Source organism: Drosophila ananassae, chromosome 3L, assembly GCF_017639315.1.
Source record: "Drosophila ananassae strain 14024-0371.13 chromosome 3L, ASM1763931v2, whole genome shotgun sequence".
NCBI classification, from domain to species: Eukaryota; Metazoa; Arthropoda; class Insecta; order Diptera; family Drosophilidae; genus Drosophila; species Drosophila ananassae.
In genome coordinates, this window is record NC_057929.1 from 14,891,175 (window position 1) to 14,907,728 (window position 16,554).

The window sequence follows — 16,554 nt, forward strand, 5'->3', positions numbered from 1 at the left end:
TCTGGAATCTTTCAGGCTCCTTCCGAAGGACATTCATCCAGATCTATAGTCTTCTGCCCAGAAAATAGACAACAACAGCTGGTTACTTAACAAAATACTTTGTTGTGACTTCGCTTCGTTTACAAAACTAAAAATTACTAACGAATTACAATCCGTAACATAAATTACAAGAGCTATTCTAAAACTTTACATCTTAAACGCTTAACTAGCGCCTAAAAGACGCTCGCCAGTCGCTCGATCTCCAGCAGATCGGACAGGATCTCCTCCGTCCGCGTGCCAATCTTCTTGGCCACCTCGTTGCGTTCCGAGTTGGCCAGCAGCCGGTAGGACCAAATCAAGTCGCCGTCGATGATGCAGCGCGAGGGATTGATTCCTTGTTTCTTAACCGCCTTGATGGTGCGATACTCCTTCGGGTTGAGGCCGCACAGGTGCTCCTGGTACGACAGGAGGACGTTCTGCAACATAAGGAACCGTCTGTAGAGCTTCTCGGGCAGCGGCAGGCAATAGCCCAGTGCTCCGTCCAGAGTGCCGTACACCACAAAGTGCTTGTTCTCGTAGAGGAAGGGCTGGCGCTGGTGCAGACCCTTCTGGTGGCACTGCACCCGGAACATGGTGTTCACCACCTGGCCCAAGTGGTAGTCCGCCTTGCGAAGGAGCTTCTGTCCGCCCAGCGACTCCCTGGCCTCCGGCTGGTACATGTAGACAATCAGATTCCGCTCGGCGTCGGTCACCAGGAAGCCCAGATTGGAGTTGTCCACCATGAACTCGATGCCGTAGACCTCCAGGGGATTGAAGTCCCGCGAAGCCAGGGACAGGGTGCGGTACTCCTCCTGGAAGCGCAGCAAGGATATGGACTTGTAGACATCCGCTATGAAGATCAGAGACTTCACCGTGATGATCTGATGGACATAGATGTTCGTGTCGATGAAGGCTACTCCGATGAGATCTCCGTCCCGCAGCTGCCAGATGTAGATCTTCTGACCCAGTCCAGTGACCAGAAAGCCAAGCACATCGGAAATGGCTGAGACAGGACCCTTTTGCTCCTTCTTGAAGACTTCCTTGAGCTTGAACTTGGTCATCGGCTTTCCCGGTTCAGGAACCACCTCAATGATGTCGTATATGTGAATGTTGCCCCTGCTGGTGATGTCCTCGCTGTAGTTGAAGTTCGTCCCGATGCACAGGTACTCCTTGAGACCCGATCGGGTGCCCTCGTATGACAGTTTAACGATCTTAAAGGCCGTCACGTGCTCCCACGGCTCAAATCGGATAGAGGCATCTGGCACGATCTCCCAGGTCTCCGGTGAGATCAGAACCATTTCGAACTGCGATCCTATTGGGTAGATGAAGCGCTCGCCCCGGCTCTCCTCCGACAGCTCTTTGTCCTCGCCGTTGAAACGATAGAACTTGGTCATCGGCTCCTCATTTTGGGTGATCAGGCAGTACACCCGATTCTCTCGGTGGTAGACCAGTTGCCTGGGCGTGCATCGCAGAGGAACCTTCCGTATGGGCCAGGTGGAATCATAGCTGAGATAACTGGGCAGCACCGAGATCTTCAGCTCGAAGGTTGTGTCGAAGTACAGGAATCCGTTCGGGATGTTCACGTTGTTGAAGGCGGCGAAGCTGCGGACATCGCCATTGCCCAGAAGTCGATGAATTCGAAGCTCTCCGCGGGAGGTAAGGAACACAAAGCAGGGATTCACGCCGCACACCATAATGCCGGACAGCCCACCCACGTTGGCGAACGGCCGGAGCTTCTGGACGTATTTCGGTTGCATTTGGTATGATTCCATTTCCTCCCGCTCGTCGTTTTCGTCCAACTCGATGTGGGAGGGCTGGTGGTCCATGAGATTCAGCTGCTCCAGCTTGCGGAAGCGAATCTTCAGATGACCCTTCGGGTATCTGAACACTTGGTAGATGAGCAGCTCCACTCGGGTACGCACTAGCAGCAAAGGTCTCTCCCCATTCAGGCCCAAGCCGAGGACAGTCAGTTCCAGGGGCAGTGGCGAGTTCGCATGCTGCGGCATACAAGCCTGCACGATGCCAGCCTTGGAGTTCTCCTGCGTGGTCAGAGAAATGGGAACGAATTCCATGGCGTCCGTCAGAACCATGGCTCCGTTGCCCACATCGTTCACCAAGTACACCAGCTTCATATCCGGCATGGAGTAGATCTCAAGGGTGCCGCTCTGACGGGCAACCACCAGCCAGTAGCTGGGCTTCGCCTGCACCAGCAGACGTCGCCACCAGTCGGAATTCTTCTGCTTGGATTGCTTGGCCAAGTCAGCCATGCTGTTCATTTTGAAGGCATTGCCTGCATCGCCGTAGAGCAGGTCCTCTTCGTCCTCCACTTTCATATGGGGCTCCGCCTTCATGTAGCCACCGAAGCTGTGGCCGAAGGCACTGCTCGAACTGCCCGTCAGATTGACGTCGTCCGCCTTCACCGTAAACAGTCCAGAGAGATCCTTGTAGGCGGAAATGGCTACCACGGCGGGCGAACTACTAATCGTGTGCTTGTTGATGGCCAGTCGGGGTGTTCCACGCGTCTCTCGCAGCGCCAGCGTGATTACCTGTCCGTTCAGCACCCGCAGGCACACGTACGGATCAGCTATGGACACCTGGACCACAGGCGAGCCCACATCAATGGGCACATTCTGAATGAGGCGAGTGCCCTGCAGAAGTCTCACATGTCGAGTAGTGACCTAAGAAATAAAAGAAGTATTAGAGGAATAATGGGGGAACACCACTGTTAGCCAACCCACCTGGACAATGAACCTCTGCTGGCCCAGATTCCCCACAAATATCGTCGGCTGATTGACTGTGAAGCCCGTGTTTTCGATCTCGTTTATCTCCTGGCCAGTTTGCAGAACTAATGTTGAGTTGCGCTGCGAAAGAAGCATGAAATCGTGCTGATCGTGTCGAGAGGTCTTCTTTGTGGCATCATCGAACACCGTCCACACATCCAGGCAGCCATCCAGCTCGAAGCTGGTGATGATTTGCGGATTAATGCAGTTGACGAAAACGGAAAGGGCTCCGTTTTTGCTGTGACCTGTGGCTGCCACAAGTTCGATCTTCAAATCGTTCAGATTCTCCGCATGCGGCCTCAAGGTGGTTCCATCCTCCTCGAACTCCACTCGCTCTCCGGCGCACATGTAGTTGATGGGCGCCACGTTGATGAGACTGTCGCACACCTCGAACACGAACTTTCGCAGCTGGAGGACAGAGGCTTTAGCTCCAGAACCATACACCTTTGATTACAAGAGACATGTTTGAAAAGATATTTTAACTTAGATAATTCTATGCTTAAGAACCTCTAGTTCCTCGTCCTCGATGCGCCTTGACTTAGCTTGCGTGGGAGCCAATTCAAGCTGATCCACATCAAGAATCTCATCCAGAGTCTGGTCCTCGGACTGCTGGCGCTGCAGCTGCTGATCCGCCTGCTGATCCACGTCGTCCAGCGTAATTACCGTGCTCTGATCCTCCTCGGTGAAGTGCAGAAGCAACGAATTTCCTAGACGCGAGCCCAAGAAGATGTACTCCGAGTGCAACACGCATATGCAGCTGGTCAGAACACTGGCGGCAGCCTTGTGGAAGTGGAAGTTCCTGACAGTCCGCATGGAATCTACACAAAGAGTGAGCACATAAAGATCACCAGTTCGCAGTGAGATCACCAGCTTGTCCACGTCGATGAAGGCAAAGTTGGCGCAGTCCAAGCTGATGCGGACTCCGTCCTGCGGCTTCAACGGGAAGCTAGTACTGTTGTCCGCCGAGCTGTTCAGACTAACGCCGTACGGAGGAACACTTTGGTTGAGGTAGATCACTGCGTTTACGGTCATTACCAAGCAGCCACCAATGGGCTTTTGTATGGGATAGACCTGGAAAGAGGATCAAGTTTTAGTTTTAAAGAACAAGAGCTATATTTTTAGACCCACCTGCTGGCAATCGAAGGGCAGACTGTTGACAGTCCAGATAATAGGATGCACTCGCTGCTGGATGTTCAGCGAGATGGCAACCAGGACGCAGGTGTCGGAGCGTACTTTGATCCTGCCCGGACATGTGCGAACCGGTTCGTAGAGGATGAGCAGTGTGGGCTCATAGTAGCCATGTAGAAACTGAATGTCCAGCACGTTGTCGATCTTCTCGTCCAGGTCCCGCAGTGCTATCAGATACGAGGCCATAATGGGAGTACGAGTGACCATTGCAGTTGGCGCCTTCTTTATGGGCTTCACGTCGGCCAACTCGATCTCATCCAGAGTGTTGTCTTTGCGGAATGGGAGCACTACTAGACGCTTCCCATAGACAAGCATAACCGCACACCTCGAGTCCGGATCTACACGGACTACGGGCACGAAGTATCTGCCTGTCCAGCCACCACGTATGTCCTCCTCTTCGAAGTAGTGAAGGGAGAGAGTCTTGAGGGCATAGGTATCCGGATCGTGCTGCAGAACCGACAACTTGGCGTCCTTGAAGCTAATCAGCAGGGCATCCCGCATGGCACCGGCGAGGGAGACACACTGCAGCGACATCACGTTGCCGTAGAGGGTGTAGGTGGCCAGGCACTCGAGTCGCATCTTGGGAGCGACCCTCATCTCGGTGGGATTCAGCTTCTGGCGCTGACCGGCTTCCACGTTGGGTGCAATGCGGTACACCTTGAGCACATTGGCGCCCGCCACCACCAGATTCTCTTCCAGGTTGTTGAAGAAACGGCACGCGATCGAGAACTCCACCGCGGTGGCGGGGTGAGTCTGTTTGCACATCGAAAACATCGCGTTTGTCTGTCTTTTATTTCTATGAGCCGGATTTAAAAATTTTGCTCACATAGTGCAATAAAAACAACGCTCTGCACAATGCTGCCAGACTGTTGAAAGGCAATGAGCCGGCCAAGAAAAGGTCATATCATTGACAATCATCCTCTTCCATCCATAATACTTTAAACGACTTTTAGATCTAAAATTTACATAATATTATTGCCAAATACATCTTATATTCTCTTAGTTTATCATTTTCCTATATTAAAATTTTAAATAAAGAAAAAGAACCGCGCAACTGCATCATACGCAACATGTCGTGTGAAACATGTTGGGGATGGTGCAGTTACCGTAGTGTGACCAGGCAGCAAATATGTTTCCCCATAAATTGATATACGATAGGTGAGAAAATATGACGATATAAATATCGACATCCCTAGCACGAATACGAAACGAGTACAGTATAGGTGCAGAAACATCGATGTTTGGACACATTACAAATTACAAACCTTTACACTCTTTTATTGATTCTTCTTCTTCTTAAAATGATGGTACCGAATCATCGATGGTCAAAAATAAACATCGATGTTTTTCATTTTTCCAAAGCATCGAGGTATCGATGTTTCCATCGATGTTTTCTGCACCTCTAGAGTACAGCGTAGTTGCTTTTGTTTGTGTGTTTTTGGATTCACATTTACCCCATTCAATATTTAATTTAGTGAGCCAATAACGGAACGGAAATATGGATTATGCAAAAGTTACTGCTTAGCGATAGGCGAAAACCAGCCGCATGATAAGGACGCAACCTGCTGAAGGCCTTTTTTCTACAAGTATAAACAATTTTTCTACGTTCCTTCTCAATGGTGTAATAGTGTGCGTGTGTGTGTGTGTGCGTGCGTGAGAAAAAAATATTAATTTTTGAAATATAAAAGGGAAAAGACTTCAGAGAATAGTTAAAGCAAAGACCTAGTAAACTGAAAATATCTGCATTGCCGCAATCCGATTACATATAGAATAAAAAAAAAAAAAAAAAGAACCACACACACCCGCACATTCGCTGGGGGAAACATACATACATACATACACACAGATGGCAGTGCATATATAAAGGGCGCAACGTTAAAATTATACAGACAGTTTGTCTTAAAATGGACAATACTGCTGCTGGCCAGGTTAGTGCCGCCTATCAGAATAGTTGTGGAATAAATAAGGCCACCATAATTACCCTCTGCCCGGGTAATGGACTTAATATTAGCTCGGTGGGATGGTTCGAATTGTAAAGCTTCGCGGCAGGAGCAAGGAAACCCCCCAAAACACCCTTTTTCCTTAGCCCAGTCGAGCAGAGGAAGCTTTAAATTTTGAATAATTCAACAGAGTGGAAAAGTGGAGATTTTTAAATGCCAGTTTTTGCTTCCATTTCGTGTAGAAACTTAAAAACTTACTTAAAAATTGAAATTAAAACCAATTCATAATTTTTATCCTTTCTTTAATTGCAGTATGTGCGGAAGAAACTCGCCTGATATGGACACATGGAATAAAAGTTCGCTGTAAATAGTTAGGAAGAAAGATTTAAAATGAAAACCATAACGCCGGATACGACGACGTCGACGTCGCAGCACCCACAACTTCTCATTCCACAAGCGGATCACCTGCAGCCCCAACCGCTGCAGCAGCCTCACCAGCAGCAGCAGCAGCAGCCCCACCAGTCCCTGGTGGCTTCTGCTCCGCCTCCGTTGATAATGGAACACGTAAACCTGGTGGACGACGACGAGAGGGATCCTCTGGCCCTGGAGCAGCCGCCGGATGCGTCGCCCACAACCAAGCACACCCACAGTCTGAGGTGAGTTGACATTTGCGTTATGAGTTCGTGTCCTGGTACTAATATTCCATCGCCTCCTTGCAGACGCCACCTACCACGTATAATCGTTAAGCCAATACCACCTGAAAAGAAGCCTTTGGCGCCCAGTGACAGTGGTCTGACCATACTGCCAGGCACGCAACCTCCCCCCTCAGTCTCGGTCAGCACCGCGCCCACATCGACAACTGCTCCGCCCGCCCGATGGATCAGCAGCCGACGCATCCAGCAGCAGCAACAGGCTAAAGCGGCTGCTGCGGCCGCCGCTGCAGAGGCAGCAGCAGCAGCGGAGGCGGCGGCAGCGGCGGCTGCCCAAGCACGAGCTGCTGCCGGCGGCAATGCTAACTCGGCGCACTCGCCAGGCAGCAAGGGCGGTGGCTCTTCGCAAGCCAACACCATGCGCGAGGTGTTGGCCTCAATACCCGGTTTCAGTGTGAAGCCCCGGCGCCGGAACAACAAGAAGCTAACCACTGCGGCGCAAATCGAACAGACGAAGGACGGAAAGATCGACCTGGAGACGCCAGACTCGATCCTGGCCTCAACGAACCTAAGAGCGCTGCTCAACAAGCAAACGTTCTCGCTGCTACCGCCGCTCTATCAATACAATCTCATTCAGCTGCTGCCGAGCGTGGATCGCGAGGCCAGTGAGGTGGAGATGCCCAGCGGCAGCGGCTCCTCGGAGGCTATACGGCTGAGCGCGTCCTGCCTGACCAACGAGTTCTTCTCGCGCGCCTCCGTGGAGTGGAGGGAGCGGCTGAGCGAAGGGGAATTCACGCCCGAGAACCAGCTGAAGCTCAAAACGGAGGCTGAGCGCGAAAAGAATAAGCTCGATCCCTGGAAATTGAAGCATTTCGAGCCATACTGGGGCGAGAAGAACTCCCGGGGCAAAGTTAAGCAGGAGGAGCAGAAGCTTCTGGCAAACATCAAGAGTGAGTCCAAGCCACCACCAGCTACACAACCGCGACGGCAGCAACAACAAGCAACATGTGATAATGAGACTGAATTAAAATTTGATTTGGTAAGTTCATCTTTCAGTAAAGTCTACTTGCAGTTATTACCTCTTTTCTTTTATTCTCACAGAGCACAAAGTGCGAAATGACAGCAGCCACAAACACTACAGTAGCTACAGCCAATACAACCACGCCTCCTGCCATTTGTCACGCCCACACCAGCCAGCATCATCAGAACAATGTGCTGACCGAGCAGCAGCGTCGAATTCTTAAACGTCCATCGAGCAGTCCATCGAAGCAACGGCGCCAGACCCCCACATCGATAACCACTATCACATTGGACGACGATCCAGATACGGAGGAGCTGCCCAGCACATCAAAGGACAGCAAGCAACCGAAAATCGAAGTCGAAATGGTTCCTATTGTGGTCTCTGAAGCGGACGTTGTGGACCATCAGATCGCAACGGATACAGACATCAAGGAGGAGAACCACCAGCAGCAGCCACTTATCAACAGTACCTGTGATAAAATCGAGCCATCTGAGTGCAGTGGAGAGGTCGCTATCGTTGCCATGGATCAGGACGAGGATGTGGTGGAGTTGGTGCAGCCAGCGATGGCTGCGATTGCCGCGGTTACCCCAGCAAAGGCAGCAGTAGCACTGCCGGAGTCGCTGCCAACCAATCCGGAGGTGGTTAACCAGTTCGTAAGCTACTTCCAAAGCGTTGAACTAGCAGCTGGTGAGTTTCATTGGAAAGCCTCTATATGGGCTCGTTTTCATTGTTTTTCCTTTCAATTTAGAAACCAAAGAGCCTTTGGACAATTTAAACAATGAGAATCACACAACGGCAACTAACAGTCACGACTACGTCTTTGCGGATACCATCGATCACGGTTTGTTCTTTCACTTTTACTTTTAAGCCTTATCAGTCTTTAAAATGAACTCTCATTTGTGGTTAGCCTATTTCCCGACTGATCCATCTGCCATCACGCACAGCTACTTCACATCATCATCGTCATCGTCTTCATCTAACAGTAAACACCTGCAGATCGCATTTATTTTAAAAAAATTTTCAATTCATTGTTTTATTTTCCATTCCAGCGGCGACAAACACAATTCTGAAAATGGAGGAGCAGAGCGATAAGCTCGACGACTCACCGATTCCTATTGCCAGCTCTACTTCTGGTTCGACGCCAGCGAGTTCGATAACATCCACCAGTTGTACCTTGTCCTCCTCCTCCATGTCGTCGTCCTGCTCGAGCAGCAACTCCAGCTCAACAACGGCCACAGCGCCCACCACATCATCACTACCCTTGGGATCGGCTCCGTTGACACTGACCACAGCAACTGAGTCCACTCTGGCTACTGTAGAGGCCATACTGCCAACAGTTGCCAAGCTGCAACAGCAGCCACAGGACATACCCGTGGAGTTGAACTCCAATGAAATGTATCAGCACGTGCAGCACGATTGGAACTTTGGCGACATCAAGCTGAGCAGTTCGCAGTCATCCGGAACGGGGGCTGATCAGAACCACGAGTCCATTAATCTGATAGACGGAGAGCACGATGGTGTGGTCATAGAGGATATACTGGACAACGATGGCTGCCAGGATGTGATTGAGGATGAGGTGGAGGACGACGAGGAAGAGGAGGAGGAGGAAGAGGACGACGATGACGTGGTGGAGTGCATTGCCGAGGAGCATCCGGAGCAGCAGCTGATAGAGGATGACAGCGATGCAGTGAGCCAGATAGTGGAGAAGTTGCAGCAACACCAACAGCAACAGCAACACCAGCAGCAGCAACTGCATATCCAGGATATGGTGCACCTGGCGCAGCATTCGTTTATGCCACAAGCCCACAACGAGTACGGAAGCGAGGTGGGTTTAAGATATCTTTGGAGAGTAAGTTACCTTATTAATGACTTCTATGACTTCTGTAGATCGCCCAGGAGATGGTGTGCGATGCGGTGCCTATGTCGGCTGCAGAAATGGAAGTGTCCAGCACTGTGATCACCAACAGCAGCAACAGCAACGACAGCAGCAACAACCTCAGTCTCTGTAGCAGCAGCAGCAGTCTGACCATAAATCAGTTGCCGCAGCAACCGGCACAGCAGCAGCAGAACAATCAGCCTACTGGACCGCAACAACGTCAGATTCTGGTTGATTCCAATGGCCAGATAATTGGCAACTTTCTGCTGCAACAGCAACGCCAACAGATCTTGCAACAGTTCACATTGCAAGCGGCTGCCGCGCAGCAGCAACAACAGCAGGCCACGAGTAGCAATGCTCTGCCCAAGACACTGCCTGTGACTCTTCGCAATGGCGGCCAGCCCTTCTTGACCCCCAACCTGCTGGCACAACAGCAACAACTGGAACAACAGCAGCAGCAGCAGCAACAACAGCAGCAGCAAGCCGCTGTTCAGCAAAAGCAGCAGCAACTCCAACAGTTTGCCTTGCAACAGGCCCAACTTCAGCGGCAACTAATGGCGCAGGCAGCCAACAACAATCTTCTGCAGCAGCAGCAACAGCAGAATGTTCTGCCAACCACAACACAGGCGAAATTCATCAGCAAACCGCTGAACATAATCTCCATGACGCGAACTGCCACTGCATCGCCTACCACAGCAACAACAACAGCTAATTCCACAACGATTCCGTCCGCCTACGCCAGTGTTGTTGCTGTGACAGCCGCGCAACAGCAGCAATCGTCGCCTGTACCTGCCCCGCAACAGCCGCAGCAGCAGCCCCAGCAACAGCAACAGCAGTTGGCCAATCACAACAGCAATGTGCAACATTTGCCGACGATACCCAATTCCCTAACCATGAAACCTCTGCCACTCTCCGGAGTACCAACCACCATTGCCCAGCAACGAATGCAGCCAAAGATGCAGCCGACGGGTAAGGGGCGCAAGGCCACCAGCAACAAGTTGCCGCCGGGTGCGGTGAACCTGGAGCGCAGCTATCAGATCTGCCAGGCTGTCATCCAGAATAGTCCCAATCGGGAGAACTTGAAGGCCCAGCTGCGACCCCCTGCCGCCATCATCAACCAACAACAGCAGCCGACGCCCTCTACGGCAGCAGCACCCGTCTCCCTGAGCCCATCAACAGTGACGGCTGCTCCGATAGCCAGCATGTCGGCTGCCAGTGGGAATGTGGCAGCCACTGTGGCGGCGGCAGCACCTCCGCAAAACATCATCAAGCAGGAGGAGTTGATGGTTAGCGGAGCTGCCGCCACTGGGCAGATTCCAGCGGGACTTCCGCCCAATGTGATGGGCGTCGGACGTCCAGGAGTGTATAAGGTGCGCTGTGACAGATCTAAGATTTCAAAACAGGCTTCCTAAGACTCCTTTCTTTCAGGTTATTGGTCATCGAATGAGTGGCTTTCCGCGTAAGAAGTACGTCCCAAGGAAGCCCTCTCCCACTCTGATACGGCACGTGTTCACGCCAGGACCAGGTGCTGCCACAGCCACTCCCCAGCAGCTGCAATTGCTCCAGCAGCAGCAGGCCCATCATCAGGCAGCAACTGCTCCGGTGGCACAGAATCCGCAGCAGGCGGCCACGGAGCAAATAATTCACCAAAACGGCAGCGGGCAGTATGTTTTGGTGCATCGGGCCAATGTGGGAGCAGCCGACAATCAGGCGCCAAGGGCGTCCAGTGCTCCGCCACTTCATCAGAACCAGGTAAGCTGTGAGTCCTTTCGTTGGAATCTGAAGCCTACAACCTCTTTGCCTTGCAGCAGTTCGTCACTGTTCAGAATCCACTGCACAGCCTCAACGGCATATCAATGAGTGGACGCGGGCGTCCAGCGTCGGTGGATACAACCGCTGGCAGTGGCAACGTCATGGCGCCAACAATAACTGCCACAGATGCTATGCACCAGCACGAGCTGCAACAGCAGCCGCAGCAGCAGCTGGCCAATGTGGGCGCCGCCACGAATATTGTGCGGCGCAATATCGCTGCAGGTAAATTGGTGTATTATTAGTGGTTAGAGAGGTACGTTTTCCAATTCACCGTCCATCAAATTCATCCACTCGCTGGTCATGAAACCATACCATAATTGGCACGCAGTCTTTAGTTCTAAAACTAGATCCTAGATTGAAGTCTTAGATTGCATGTTGTCCTAAACGATGAAGCTAGTATTTGAAAAAGGAAGTTTTTATTTGATTTCTTTTCCTAGAAACCTTTATTTTTCATTGATTTTGAGAACTGTTTAGTGATAGATTAGAGTTTGTATGGCCATTACTAAGCTGTTCATAACTAAACACATTTACATTTCATAGATTTGTTGATTTGTTAGTAAGTATGTAACTAGATAGTAAACTCCTGCTGTTGCCATTCGATTTGCTAATTGATTCTAATACCATAGGCACCAATATCGCCTACATCGCCGAGGGCAACAACACCAACTCCCCGGCAGTCGCTCTCATGGAAGCTGGAAACAATTACCTTGCCGTGACCAACTCTGGAGGAGGTGCAACATCAGTGTCGCCTGTTGTCAACCACCAACCGGCGCAGCAGCAGTCGCAGACATTGCAACATCCCCTGCTGCAGATGCAGCAGAATGTGAGTGGTGAGAACACCCCGCCGGGAAACGACGCCAACACAACACCCAACAACTGCGCATGTTCGCTCAACGCGATGGTGATCTGCCAGCAGTGCGGCGCCTTCTGTCACGACGACTGCATCGGTTCGTCGAAGCTGTGCGTGGCGTGCGTGATCAGATGAGATGGATAACGCATTATTGTTAGTTAGAGATCCCCGACCGACGCACCCCGGATGTTTGCCGTTTGAAGCACTAAGCACTAAGTAAGAGGAATGCCAGTGCATGAGGCTTACGCACAGACACCCCACATACACATAAATGTATATTTTAATTCATACGCAACTCATGTAATCTAAGCCACCAGGCTTAGGCAGGCAGTTAGGCTTAGGCAGTTCGAGACACATTTTGTATAAAGATAAAGGATTAGATGGAAGGCTTAAGTGCAAGCTATGTTGTGTATTTTGTGCTTGTTGCGTATCCCTTGAGATACTCGTTGATTTTTGTGATTTTTGAATGGATATCACAGGCACACCACTCTAAAGCAAGCAACACTCTCATTGTAATTACTACAAAAAGTATGTATGGTTAATGAAAAGTACACCTGTACACCTGTAGGGGGAAACTATGATTTAAAGACGCCGACTCTTGTGTAAATATTTATGTTTAAAAAATGTAATTTATATGGAATACTATAGAGTGCATATAATGTTAGAGTAACAATGGATATATTTTTATAATTTATTCGCAGTGTGTGCGAGATTATGTTTGTTCGTTTTATGAATGCATCAAATCGATCAATACACTTATTGATACAATACATATAATATAGTTGTGTAATTTATGAAATATTCTTAATGTAATTGGTCGGTCATAACCCTGGGGCCATAGTGCCCAGGATTTAATTTGTAATTCTCTTACCTAAGTTAGTATTTCTCCACCCGACAAACACCCACACACACACCTAAGCATTCTAAGACTCTTCACGCCCACATTTCTTTAGTATATAGACGCATAAACGTAATTGTAATACACGTAAATGATTTCGATACACAACAACACCCTATATATTAAGTGAAAACTGTTGATAATACAAAAATACAATGCAACCTATAAAAGATACAAAACATCAATTTGAACTATAAACGAACAGCATACGAGACAAAACTATATATGAACTATATAGCAAGCGAATGATCAGCAAAATCCGATTCAAATCCATGGCGAGGTAAAACCAAATTCAAAAACAAATGAACATTTTGCTCCTAGATGCACTCAACGCAAAATTAACCAATAAAAATAAACATTATTACAAATAAATTTTGAAAAAACAAACTACGATGGAGAATCTTTCAATTCAATTCGATATTCTACGAAAGTAAAGTAATGAAGTAACAATTTTAAATTATTTCTTTTTTATTTGAGTGAAAAAAAGTACAAGTGTTTTGCTCGAACGTTGGTAAGTTACAAAGTATTCAGTCCATTTCTAAATGTTAGAAATCCTAGAACTAATCCCCATTAGGCGTGTATATCCTTGTAGTGCTTCTCGTCATCATCCTTGTCCAGCTTGATGGAGTACTTGCCGATGAGGGATCCCTCAACATCGGCCTGGCCCTCGGGATTGAACTGGGGGCCATTGCCAACATCCTCCATCGTGTCCTTGAGCACCCTGTAGCCGTCCTTGTCGGCGATGTACTCCACGGTGCGCTTCACAAAGCCATCGAAGTAGCTGTATTTACCGCGCACAGTGCCACCCTCACGCTCCTCTTCCCGGATGATCTGTCCATCGTTGATCTGGTCATCCACCTTGGAGTTGAAAGCGTACTGGGCATTTTCATTCTGGTAGCGCTCCAGTTCCTCCCGGTCTAGTCTTTCCTGTTCGGTTTCTTCACGCTGGAAAAAAAAAGGATATATTTTTATAAAAATATATTATAGAAAATTAGAGTTTCTGAATCATAAGCTATACACAGGGACGACGGACACACCCCTTTGGCTCTTTAAAAATTCATGTAAAATATTCAAATTACTCGAACTTGTTTTTGATTTGAGTTTCGAAATTTTTGGTTCGGTTAGATGGGTTTCTAAGTTTCCCCTTCCCATCGATCAAGAACTCTAATAGGCCTAAGTTATATGATTCTGGTGTCAAGAAAGTTCATTCTCAAATCAATAATTTCATTAAATCCAATGACTTTTAGTAAAAAAAATATGTTATATCATTATAGAAAACTTTAAGAAGCTCGGGAGTGACAAAGTAATGAATCTTTGTGACTTTTTGAATTATTTTTTTCCTGCCCCAGGCGAATTCAATTTGTCTTCTGCTTGAATGCCTGAACGGAAATAGTAATTGAAAGATGTCGATGTAGTTGAGTTATCTTTACACATATATCTATAAAGTAAAGGGTCTTACGATTTTCTAAACTACCTACAATTAGAAAAATATTCCCAAAAACAATTCTCGTTAAAAGAGCTTAATTTTTTTAAATATTTTATTGGCAAGTTCTATGTTTAATTTCTGATAAAAATATTCAAGTTCGTGTAGCGCCTTTAGTTATCGGCTATACCGATCCTGTTTATATGTAAATTCAAAGTCAAAATGATAAGTGCCTTGTATGTTCACGGTTGTTTTTGCACGTATTTTTTTTTTCATTCCTTTGTTTTTAGTACCTCGGCTTCAAGGCAAGGTGGGGAGGTAAAAATTAAAAAAAAAAAATGGAAAAAAAAATGGAAAATACAAAATAACCAGAAAACTTGTTCGACTCGAAACAGCCGATCGGGGCATATAAAGCCCGATGAACGACAGTCGATGTTGACTATAGTAGCGAAGCGGACGTTCAACTAACCAAATATCCACAACTATAATTATGGGTAGGTCTAAAATGAAAAAAAAAATACAATTCGCACGAAATGCGGAACCGGTGAGAATTTGGCTTTAACATTAACATCCCACATGTTGCAGCTAAACTGGGCTTTGTCTTTCTCCTGCTGGCCGCCTGTGTGGTTGCAGCACTGGCTGCTGGTGGTAAGTGGGGAATTTTTAGCTTTCAAACAGAGCTTTTTTCATATCCATTCTGGCCTCTTTTGGAACAGACTGCCCATCGTCCACCAAGGTCTTGAACTGTACCCCCAAGTGCCTGCACGACAGCGAGTGCAGCACCAGTGGCGGTAAGTGCTGCCCCAATCTGTGCAACGGTCGCAGCTGCGTGCAACCCAACCTTCTCAGCAATTCCGGAGCCGACAAGTCGCCTTTTGGCAGCAAGAACAGTGAGATTATCTCTTAATTCTATCTAATAAATTGAATAAAAAATTTATCAAATTTAAAACCATTTTTTAGGTGGCTCTTCTGGCTCTTATTGTGGCAATGTCAAGTGCGGCAGCTTCGAGAAATGCGAAATGGATCGCAGCACGAAGCGACCCAAGTGCGTGCGATCTTGATAGCCTTGGAGCCTCGTGTATCCGCATTAACACTGAGAGAAATGCTTACTCACTTAGATATTCACAAAAATGACTTGTTATATTGAACTTGATTAGGCCCTGCCTGTTTGAAATAAAATGATATCTTATCTATTCTGCTCAAAGCTATTGTTTCTTTAGAAAAGTGGAGAGCTTTTACGTTTTTAGGTTATGATTTTTTCGAAAAATCACTTTCGAAAACTTGGAGTTAAAAATCTTGCTAATAAGCAAACTATTGCTTTAAAAACACAATATTAGATTATTTCCTTTTCACGAGAATATTCTTTTTGGTTTCTAATCCAGTTCTAGTCCAGTTTTTCTATTATTTTGAGTTTTTGAAATTTTTTTGAAACACTCACGGGAGCTGCGAAGGCAATTGTGACCAGCAGGCTGGCGATCAACACGTATTTGAACATTTTTTTAGGATTTTTTTTTTCGAGGTCTCGACTCTCTGCACTGGGGATGTCTTGGCGCTGCAAGCGACTTTGGACTGTGGATCGTTGAGCGGGTTGTGGCCCGGCTTTTATATCACACTTGAGACCTGGCCAAAAACCTGGCTGCCAGCGTCGGCAGCGGCGTCGCTTCGCTTTTATTTTATTTATTATTACTCTTTTTTTTTTTTTTTTCTTTCTTATGCTCCCCATCCCCCCTGCTGACTTTTCGGTGTTTACATTTTTGACAAGCCAAAGATCTTCCATGGCTGATGTGGTTGTTGTTGGGGGAAAAACTCAACTTCAAATGTAATTTTGCAATCGTTTTTTTTTTTTTGTTTAAGAGGGGGAGCTGACTGCAATTTGTTGACTTTCGTGTAGATGGGGCCGCCGGACGAGAAAAAGAAGAAGATCGGAATCGGAATCGGGCCATTGCGTAAGCGGGCTATCTGAAAAATGTCAGACGCCGCTCAGCATCTCAAGGTCATCCAGTCGACCAGTTTTTCAAAAAAAATAAATAAATAAAATACAACCAAAAAATTAAAAACCGCTCCAAAAAAAACCCTCAACCCAAAAAAAAAAAAAGAG

At 47.9% G+C, this 16,554-nt stretch overlaps 4 protein-coding genes across 10 annotated transcripts; 2 read left to right on the forward strand and 2 right to left on the reverse strand.

The window, feature by feature from the left end:
- Positions 1 to 82: 82 nt before the first annotated feature.
- On the reverse strand, positions 83 to 4,897 carry LOC6494213 (cleavage and polyadenylation specificity factor subunit 1). The gene is made up of 4 exons (XM_001960702.4): positions 3,927 to 4,897; positions 3,306 to 3,869; positions 2,757 to 3,242; positions 83 to 2,696 (listed from the first exon to the last, which is right to left on the reverse strand). The coding sequence occupies exons 1-4, from the start codon at positions 4,758 to 4,760 to the stop codon at positions 213 to 215; spliced, it is 4,368 nt and encodes a 1,455-aa protein (XP_001960738.1). The 5' UTR covers positions 4,761 to 4,897; the 3' UTR covers positions 83 to 212.
- A 442-nt stretch (positions 4,898 to 5,339) lies between these two features.
- LOC6496348 (polycomb protein Asx) lies at positions 5,340 to 12,722 on the forward strand. 7 transcript variants are annotated; one of them, XM_032450133.2, is made up of 11 exons: positions 5,340 to 5,572; positions 6,239 to 6,582; positions 6,646 to 7,615; positions 7,678 to 8,284; positions 8,346 to 8,438; positions 8,505 to 8,579; positions 8,647 to 9,422; positions 9,485 to 10,843; positions 10,902 to 11,225; positions 11,282 to 11,538; positions 11,912 to 12,027. In XM_032450133.2, the coding sequence occupies exons 2-10, from the start codon at positions 6,317 to 6,319 to the stop codon at positions 11,525 to 11,527; spliced, it is 4,716 nt and encodes a 1,571-aa protein (XP_032306024.1). In that variant the 5' UTR covers positions 5,340 to 5,572; positions 6,239 to 6,316; the 3' UTR covers positions 11,528 to 11,538; positions 11,912 to 12,027. The 7 variants fall into 7 exon arrangements, with proteins under 7 accessions (XP_032306024.1, XP_032306025.1, XP_001960739.2 ...); XM_032450134.2 differs by having other exon boundaries at positions 11,285 to 11,538; XM_032450131.2 differs by having other exon boundaries at positions 5,341 to 5,914; positions 11,282 to 11,507; positions 11,912 to 12,722.
- Positions 12,723 to 13,483: 761 nt separating this feature from the next.
- LOC6494212 lies at positions 13,484 to 16,089 on the reverse strand. The gene is made up of 2 exons (XM_001960705.4): positions 15,895 to 16,089; positions 13,484 to 13,978 (listed from the first exon to the last, which is right to left on the reverse strand). Exons 1-2 carry the CDS (start codon positions 15,949 to 15,951, stop codon positions 13,604 to 13,606), a joined length of 432 nt encoding a protein of 143 aa, XP_001960741.1. The 5' UTR covers positions 15,952 to 16,089; the 3' UTR covers positions 13,484 to 13,603.
- LOC6496350 (WAP, Kazal, immunoglobulin, Kunitz and NTR domain-containing protein 2) lies at positions 14,795 to 15,660 on the forward strand. The gene is made up of 4 exons (XM_001960706.3): positions 14,795 to 14,950; positions 15,042 to 15,104; positions 15,173 to 15,346; positions 15,417 to 15,660. Exons 1-4 carry the CDS (start codon positions 14,947 to 14,949, stop codon positions 15,515 to 15,517), a joined length of 342 nt encoding a protein of 113 aa, XP_001960742.2. The 5' UTR covers positions 14,795 to 14,946; the 3' UTR covers positions 15,518 to 15,660.
- Positions 16,090 to 16,554: the final 465 nt, after the last annotated feature.